We start from the raw sequence: 9,682 nt of genomic DNA, 5'->3' as shown, positions 1-9,682 counted from the left end.
GCATGTCACCGTGTGCCTTGCGGCCGAAATTCAAATTTAAACATTGCAAAAAAAAATCTGAAAAAAATCACGCATGTTCACAACACATATTAAGATAACCCCTAAAAAATTCAGATCAAAATTCGAAACATACATCGAGAAACAAAAAAGAGAAACTCAGATGTGAATAGTCTACAGAGAACCATTCACGAACTATTCATGAAGATTTCTCTTTTTTGTTTCTCAATGTATGTTTCGAATTTTGATATGAATTTTATCTTAATATGTGTTGTGAACATGCATGATTTTTTTTCAGATTTTTTCGCAATGTTTAAATTTGAATTTTGGCCTCAAGGCACGCGGTGACATGCAAACGTGCATGTCACCTGATCTCTGTCCCACATCACCTTGGAGTCAAGCTCCTTGTAGGACCGGCTTCTTCCAAAACTAGTTTCTAGTAGAACCCTAAGAGTGGTTGATCTAAAAATAACTAAGAGTGGAGACAGGGCTCCACCTCCACCAGGGGAGTGAGGAGCTAGCCCTTCCAGAATCGCAGAGGCCAGGCAGTGGCTTTGTTTCTAGAGCATCAATCCCGACCACAAGCCTGCATGATTGTTTGCCCCGCCAAGAGCCCAGGCGATATTTTATAGAGGTGTACTTCGTGTAGCGTGGACTTTGTTGCTTCGACGCATGCACGGACACGCACGAGGCGATCGGGAATAAGTGTTGCTTACTACTACTACTCTCAACTACGAGTAGCATCGAGACAGTTGATTAGCACTACTGTTTTTAGTATATTTAGAAACAGATCACAGGTACGTACTTGTATGCCATTCCATCCACAAGAAAGCCATTTCCAGTTCATTGACGTGTAACAAACAATACAGAGGGGTCGCTCTCCCGGGGGCCTCCTTTTGGCCCTTTGCCGCGGTCGATCGATCCATTAATTATTCGACCTAGCTGCCAGCCTGCTTTCAGGCGGGCAGCCTATCTTACATCCCAATCAGGGCCTGTCAGTCTGCTGTCTTCTCCTCCTCCTATACTAGTATAGGTGTTGCCAAAAAAATAAAAATCTGAAGGAAAAAAGGATAAAAAATGGTTGGTTTTACAGTTCGGCGCCACTTCTTTGTGGCGCCGGATCTCCCTAGCTGAGAATGCCTACGTCTGTGTGTGTTTTGAAGAGTGGGATTTTTCTTGGTCTTGTCTCGCCCGGCCGTCATGGTCCTGGCTGAAGAATATGTACAAAGGACTTTGACGGCCCGTGCTCTCTCCGATCGGCCTCCGCCAGCGCGCTCTCGCTCCCGCCGCGGCGCCCACAGCTACAAGTGTCCCCTCCGACGGCGACCGCCACGGACACGGACGGAGCCGATCCAGCTCGCATGTGCCACGCCGTTGCCACTATCGTGCTGTTGATTTTCCTTTGGGAACGAGGAGGAGGTGATGGATGGATGGCTCAGGCTTTGTTCTTGTCCTTGCGGGTGAAGGTCATGGGGAGGCCGTTGATGGGGAGGGCGAAGGGGCCGAACTGGACGCCGCTCTCGGACTTGGAGGTGGACCATCTGTACTTGGTGGCGAGGTGGTGGCAGAGGACGAGCATCTCCAGCTTGGCCAGCTCGTTGCCGGGGCACGAGTGGGTCCCGTTCCCGAACGGCATGAACGTGTTGGGCTTGGGGGCCACCTGCAGTCACGAACCAAAACGTATAATCAGATAATGATCAATCGAATCGAAGCAGGCTCGTCAAATAGAGGGTTGTTATGATGCTGACCTCGAATCGTGAAGGATCGAACTTTTCGGGGGAGGGGAAGTGGTCGGGGTTGTGGTGGATGTTCCGGAACAGGGGAAGCACTTTCCAGCCCTTGGGAATCAGGTACCCTGCACGCACAGAAGAGAGCGAGTCGAGGTGAGTTGCGAGTTCGAGTTGGTCTATTCCCGTTCGGTTAGGAGCACGTCCTTTCCGAGCCAGTTCATGCGCAGGCAGGCAGGCAGCGCACTGCTGTACTCCGAGAGGGACAGCACAGTACGGCGCTGCGCTGCCGCAAACGACCAAAGCGCGCGCGCGCGCGAAGTTGATTGATGTCTCACCTTGGTACTCCACGTCCTCCACGGCCTCCCTGAAGGTGAAGGAGAGGATGGACGCCACCCGCATCGTCTCCTGGATCACCCGGCCCGTCATCCGCATCCGCCGCGTGTCGGCCCACGACAGCGGCTCGCCGGACAACGCCTTCTCCCTCGCGATCTCGGCATGCTCTTCCTGTTAATTGTTGGATGCACGGGTCAGTCGCTGCTTTTCGATCGGGTACCAAGCGGGTCAGCTGGTTGATGGCGACTTACGGTGACGGCTTTGAGCACGGCGGGGTTGTCGCCGAGGAACTTGACCATCCACGTGAGCACGCTGGCGGTGGTGTCGCGCGCGGCGAAGATGACGCCGATGGCGTTGTCGGCGATCTGGTCGTCGGTGAGCGCCTCGCGGCCGTCCATGAAGGAGCCCAGGAGGTCGCTCCCGCGCTCACGCTCGCGCCGGGCCGAGATGATGTGGGCCACAATGGCGCCCAGCCGCTTCCGGGCCTTCATGGCCTTGTGGAACAGCGTGCCCGGCAGGTTCACCGGCATCGAGTTATACCCCTTCTCCAGCGTCAGGTAGCACTGCTTCAGCTCCTCGATGTACTGCATCTCCTCCTCCCCGAAGATGGACAGCAATGCCACATTCAGAGCGTACTGCGCCACGACACCAACAGAAGGATCAGTCTCAAGCTCCAATTATTTAGCAGTAGAGCAGAGCAGAGGGAAGCAGAGCAAGTGGGAATGGAAGAGGAAGAAGCACTCACAGTCTTCATCTCTTGGAAGGTGTTGACTTGAAGGTCTTCCCAGGAGCCGAGGGAGCGGAGGGCGATAGCCTCGATGGCGGGGACGGAGCCGCGGATGGCCTCGGGGGAGAAGGCGCGGGAGACCAGACGGCGGAGGTGAGCGTGGTAGTCCCCCTGCTGGAAGAAGATGGCCTGGGGACCCAGCATCCGCTCCTTGCTGGCCGGGAAGGTAGGCTTGAAGAGGTGCGCCTGAGTAACAAGCACGAACTTCGCGGCCTCGGGGCTGGACACCATGACGCAGGGGCACCCGAGGATATGCGTCTTGAAGATGGGCCCGTACTTGTTCCGCTTCCTGGCGAAGAAGACGTTGGGGTTCTTGGAGGAGTACAGCTGCGTGGTCTCGCCCACGTACGGCCACCCCATCGACCCGGGCGGCAGCGGCAGGCTGCTGCTGCCTTTCTTGCCGCCGCCCGACGACGAACGGCCGCCGGCGCCCTTCCTGGCGCGGATGGCGCACGCGAGGACGAGCGGCACGAGCAAGCAGAGGAAGAGGATGAAAGCTGCCATGCCAACGAAAGGCTCTCTTCGCTTCTGTTAGGTGCAAAGGATGAGCCCGAAGGAGTCCGAGGAGGAAGACGAGGAGAGGAGATGGGTGGTGGTGGTGCCTGGGTGTGGAGGGAAATGCAAGGGGCGTGGCAGGTATTTATAGATTGGCGGTGAGGGAAATGCGAGCGCCGTTGGTCTCCGGCCCTGGCGCGGCGCACCCTAAAAATCTAACTAGGCGCTGCCACTGCTGCGTGTGAGGCTCACATCGAATTATTGCACAGTTTAATCCGGCAAGAGCTGGACCTCGACTAATCAATCAATTAGCCAAGGGAAGGAGCAGTCCCGTCCGACTTTCCAGCGCGCGAGACGGAGATCGAAGCCCCAACAGCTCACCCCTCTCCCTTTCGCCCCTCAGCCCCAACATGTACGCTCTCTATGCTGCTTCCTTCCCCTCTCCTATAATCCTGCTGTGTTTTGGCCGCACGCTTGCTTGATTAGTTGGTTATTGTATACAGTACTCTTCTCTCGTAAATATCCCAGCCCCGCCCTCCTGGCCTGCCCACTGCGTCGTCACGTAGACGTAGCAGCAGCTCAGCTGGCCTCAAGATATTTCTATTGGCCTGCATATCTACTGATCGGGCCACTTCCTTTATGCTTTCTAATGTAAGTCATTCTCTACGTGATTCTTGTGGTAAACATTAAACACTGACCGGTTAAAGCAGCCTTTGCGTAGAAATGCATGCGGAAAATGCTTCATTTGTTCCATGGTCGGAATGACAGGTGTTGAACTGATCTCTTGGTCCGTCGTCAGGGAAATGTTCGCGAGCATGCAGCTCCCCGTCTTTAGTTTTTGTTTTTTGATTGACGAGATAAAATGTCCTTTTTATTTTATTTTTCAAACTTCCTTTTGGAATTGGTATTCAGCAAAATAATGGCCCGCTACTGGTAGTAGTAGGTTAGCATCCCAATCAGAAATTCAAAGAGCATGTGCGGTCAGATGAGTTGACCTTTGCACGGGACAGCTGTGAGGACGTCGTTCGATCGGCCCGATTTTGTGCAGCGTTCTGCGACCATTTTTCTCCTTCCTTTTTCTTTATTCTTGACTTCACCCCGTGTCAATCTCTCTGATTCTGAATAATACTGTGGGAATGCATGCCGGGGAGTAGTATAATGTAGTAGTCTAATGTGGAAATTGCTACTATAGCAAATATCACTCTCACTTTCTTTCCTTGCCACGTGGTAGTAGAAGGTACCCCTCTTCTTCCTACGTACTCTTTTTTCCTGTTCTCCTCACGACTCATGGGAGCGATTCAAGGGACAAGTGTCGGGTCACCATTGTCTGTGTCATTATTAATCCTAGTACATAGCTTCTTTTTCTACTATTAATGGTTAAATGATTGTATTGTCAAAAGGACGATATATCAAAACATTGATAGGCGTCTAGGGAAAACTCTCACCATTCAAAATCTTACGTCAGACATATCTAGCGTTTTCTCCCCCACCCTTGGCGGCTAGGGCAAACTCTCCCCTCCATGTTTCATCCGCGAGCCCATGGATTCGCCTACTCTTTGCCGCGACCAATGGCGGGGAGGTGAATTTCATTGCCTCCGCTCCGGCTAGTAGTTTGGTTATACTCCCTCCATTCCTAAATATTTGTCTTTTTGAGATTTCAAATGGACTACCACATACGGATGTATATAGACATATTTTAGAGTGTAGATTCATCCATTTTGCTTCCTATGTAGTCAATTGTTGAAATCTCTAGAAATACAAATATTTAGGAACGGATGGAGTAGTTTTTTATCCTCGCATATGCTATGCTTGGGTGGATGATGGCACTTCCTCTTTTCGTTTGCCTTCTGGGCTCTGATCTTCATCGAGTTCATCCATCTAGACATAATCGACAGTCAGCTTAGAATTCCTGTCCCGTGGTGAGATTTGGTGTAGGTGTTTCAGATCTATTCAAGAGTTCAAGGGCGACGATTGCGGCACCAAGGCGTTGATCCTTATGGGCATGTGCACGAAGACTTCCCAGCTATCATCGGTAAGATAAAGCCGGCTCCGATAGAGGAGCGGCAACAACAACGCGTCGGTGGCTCGTTCTGGCGGCGGTAGTGGTCTAAGAAATCTCGGCGTAATTTTTATTATGTTTGTGGTGTTTTGTTCTTCTGGTGAGCTTTTATCATAAATTGGATCCTTTTCACGCAAAAAGGTAGTATACTAGAAAAGAATAATAATGTAAATACACATGACTTACGAACAGCCAGCAGTATAAACGTATACTCAACTTATTTTTCTTAAGTCATTGCTGAGGCCATGCCCATGCACGGCCTTCTCGATGTTGCACGCCCCATGCTCCATGGAGATGGCGTACGAGTAAGTTGCTTAGTTCTCCTGTCGAAGGAAGTTTTTCTAAGGCAGAAAGGAAGCTGTTTAGTTCAATTATGACGGCATTATTATCTGCTCGCCCGCCCAAGCTACCAACGGGCTACATGCTTCACGTCAGAGAGCAAACGAAACTTGGCCTTTTGGAGCATGTTGCTGCGAAATATGGCATATTAAAATGGGTCGTTTGATTTGATAAGATATTTGCTGCAGGGAAAGGGCGATTACGTGTGTTCTTTACGCATTATGCATGTTGTTCTCCCATCACGCGCATGCATATACAATCCATCTTTACACCTAAAATAGTTTATCTGGCAAGAATGTGTGGCGTGGTTAGTGAGGCCCCATGGTCGTAGGAGCCGCCCAAATCTGGTAGAAGCACCAAAAATCGGTACAGTACGAGTGCTCGATTCGGATAGATTCTTGGGGGCCCAAAGGGGTCGTGGTAGTATCCCAGTTGCATATGCCATGCCAGGCATGCCTGTTAGGATATGCACGACGGGAGACGGATCTGGAAGCCTGATACTTGTAGCGTGATGGGCAGAACCACAAGAGACCGATGTTTGCGTAGGAACGTAGGACGGTAGGAGGGCGGCACACCGCCGGCCGGGGGCACGCGTACGTTGCGGATGGTGGCACGTACTCGTGCGTAGACCGACGGGCGCGCGTAGCAGCCACGGGCCACATGCATGCATCGTCTCGGTCGGTGCGCGAGCTAGCTACGCGAATTAAGCGTCAAAGGCTTAGCCAGAGCCCAGAGCGGTCTTCCATCGTGTGCATTTTGCGTCGTGCCGCCCTGCAAACCAAATGACCAATCAACCGCGGCTCGGGACCGGCTCGACGTTCACTGTCCGCATGCCACCGGCCGGCCCCATGCATGGAGAGTTGATCATGAGTGGCTCCTCGCCCCGGCCTACGGTCGCGGGACACCTGTGTGCTGCGTTTGTCTCTCGTGAAACGGGCAGGGCGCGCGTCGGTGTTTGCCTTGGATCGTGCTTGAGGTCCGTACACCTGACTGAGTTTGGATGGACGCGGGCCGCAACGGCACACCTGCCGCTCGCTCATTGCCGGTGTCGCCGGCTGGCTCGTCTGTGTGGGCCGTGGAGCAGACACCAATAACCATGTTGCTGCTAGCTAGGGATGGGTGAAAATATCAGCGCTCACCCACGAGCTGAGCGCCCAGAGAAGGGGTCGTCGTTGCGGCGCCGCGGGCCACGTTACAGCCGCCGCAGGACATACGTGTCTCGAATGATTGCACGACGGCCGGGACCGGGAGGCGCAGTTGCTCACGTACCCCTACGTGTACGTGCGTGTCTATCCGGCCGATCTCCGACTTGATGACCGGCGGCCGGGCGATCGCGCGCATGTGCATGCTATATATGCTAACGTGGACAGGGCTCAGCTACAGGTGCATGCACGCCGTCGCAGGGCATTCGGCGGCCGGTACGTACGCCCACGCTCTCCCCGCGAGCCTGGGGCTCTTCGTTGCTGGTTCGGGTAGCTCCTCCTCGGTCGATGGGATCTGGGTGTTGAAATGTCCGCGCACCGGACTCGCAGCCCGGCGGCCGTTGCAACGTCGCGCGTGTCCAGCGGGACGGCAATCAATTGACTATAGTCCGATCAATCAAGGCGGCCGGCACGCGTGGCAGCGCCACCCGGCCAGGTTTTACCCTGCGGCTGCCGGCGGAGGGAAGCGCACGGCACTGCATGTGCCGGTGCATAACGTCCGACCATGAGCGGATCGACGACTCTGCGCGCCTGTATGCCCGACGTGGCGGCAGCGCGCCCGCTGTGGCCAAACACGCGCGAGCCCGTGAGTGGAATTAAGAGTGGATCCATCAGCAATGAGCGCATGCATATGCATGCAAAAGATCTCTAGATGGCCACGTCCATAGATCGCTCAACCTGCTGCTGTGGCCGGAGACGCAAGAAATATCGGTCGCATAAATTAGGAAAAAAAATGATAGCCACCACCTACTTTCCACGGTTCGCACTGGTTTGTTTTTATTCTCGGTTTTGCAGCGCCTCTGAGATCCCAGAAATTAGAATATACAGGAACAAAGAAATGTGGTGCGGTTTTAATTCTTAGGATATCGCAAAAATACGGTTGGATGGTTCACATCAAAGAAATACATGAACTGCGTGGTGGTAGAGTGAATAGAGAGTGATTGCATGGTACCACTTCTCAAGAGAAAATAATATGAGGGAGAACCAATTCATCATCTCATGGTCAGAGGAGCTGTTCTTGTGCCATGAGTCCACCGAAAGATCAAACCTTAGTTGCGCATGTGCGCGTGTGCATCTACCGTGTGCTCGATATTGATAGAAAAATAATAATATGATGTATCCTCTTGTTGGTTTTCTTAGAAAATTTGGTGCACGTACATGAATTAAACGTCATCGGTCCTATGATGCAAAATGTTGGTATAGGGAACATCTTCTGGCCGAGACCCTCCAAAAAACCATATAAAATCCTTCAATTAAAATAAACAATGGTGAAATGTACATGGATAACTGTGTTTGTTTTTGTTGTCATGTCTTTGTTCTATTGTGACAGTGTTGTGTCACATTTATACATGTCGTATTCTAGTAGAAGGAACGCACTTTACACAACTGCGTGATCAAGCGGGCAATCATTAAAAAAAGGGTTCAAATTCACATGTGCTCGATAACTTTATAGTGTAGTTTGACTTTTACATATATTTGGAGAAAAGATAACCATACAAAAGTCTAACGATAATTTCAAATGTGGCTTTCGACTGGGTAGGAGCAAGGAGCATGTTCAGTAAACAAAATGATATCTTTTATCCCGGTTTTGTTATTCATATGGATTATCGAAGTACATAAGTATAATGTAATGCACAGTCTAAAAAACTAGCTAATTGATCATGCATTGCAACGGGGGTATACGTATTCTAGATTTTAGTATGGTTTGGTTTGGTTTGAGAATGGGTAGGGGAAGACAAGGACATTTTTTATTTCGTTGAGGTTTTGTTAAGACTTGATTTGATTTGGGTATGGGTAGGGGGAAAACAAGATAAGTTTTGATTTAGTTGAGATTTTGGTAAGATTTTATTTAATTTTATTGAGTTAAAGCAGGACATGATTTTTGTTAGATTTGATTAAGTTAATGGAGAATCTAGTTTCCTATTCCAAACCAGGGAGGTGAGGGGGGGGGGGGGGGACAAAACTACCAAATTTGACAGAATACAAACACCAACTTTATATTTCATGTGAGAACAAAGATAGTACATCGTTCGCTAGTACATCAATAAGGAAGTCAGGAGGATCCATGTTCCAAATAGTTGAACGAGAGACCTATGATTTAATAGCTAACATATCATCCATCATATTGGCTTCCATAGGGCAATCATTGAAGATAGGGAAGTGCATTCTTCATATATAGCCGCAGCTGGTCCCAGCAAGTTGCCACCATTTTGCATAACTTCAATTACCTCCATGCAATTAACTTCAATCTGAAGGTTGCTGCATCCCATATCACTTGCCAGGACCAGCCCATCCCTGAGTCAATTATTTTAGAATCGCATAAAAATGCACACATTTTCTTGTATTCTATCTGATACACAAAGTGATATGAGCTTCAAAAACATTTCAATTCTCCAAATTTGTATGTACCTATTGACGGTATCAATAGGTCAATTGTTGCATGTTTAGTCTTTTGGTAACATAGCATGAGTTCAGAAATTTGCAGTGCACCACACAGAAGTTGGCAAACAAATACTACAGTATAACTTTATTGTTTATTACAACTAGATAACTTAGTTTATTCACCACATGCTACAAGAGATGATATGTAGGTGGGAAGTTCTAGAACACATAGAGTATTGTTTTGTTTTTTACTTGAGCAAGTAACACAACATGACATAGCAGAATCAGATGATTTATAGAGTTGATCAAATGGTTGGAGATGCCCAGGTTTGCTTCTTTTCAATCCCTAGATCGGGAG

At 50.1% G+C, this 9,682-nt stretch overlaps 1 protein-coding gene across 1 annotated transcript; it reads right to left on the bottom strand.

Moving 5' to 3' along the window:
• Window positions 1–817: 817 nt before the first annotated feature.
• Window positions 818–3,470, bottom strand: LOC123137905 (abscisic acid 8'-hydroxylase 1). Its single transcript, XM_044557790.1, has 5 exons — window positions 2,806–3,470; window positions 2,312–2,695; window positions 2,063–2,231; window positions 1,746–1,852; window positions 818–1,657 (listed from the first exon to the last, which is right to left on the bottom strand). The coding sequence occupies exons 1-5, from the start codon at window positions 3,349–3,351 to the stop codon at window positions 1,433–1,435; spliced, it is 1,431 nt and encodes a 476-aa protein (XP_044413725.1). The 5' UTR covers window positions 3,352–3,470; the 3' UTR covers window positions 818–1,432.
• Between the last annotated feature and the right edge of the window lie 6,212 nt (window positions 3,471–9,682).

This window comes from Triticum aestivum, chromosome 6B (genome assembly GCF_018294505.1).
Source record: "Triticum aestivum cultivar Chinese Spring chromosome 6B, IWGSC CS RefSeq v2.1, whole genome shotgun sequence".
Taxonomy (NCBI): domain Eukaryota; kingdom Viridiplantae; phylum Streptophyta; class Magnoliopsida; order Poales; family Poaceae; genus Triticum; species Triticum aestivum.
Note: the sequence above shows the minus strand (reverse complement) of the source record. Positions and strands in the feature narration are given on the sequence as shown.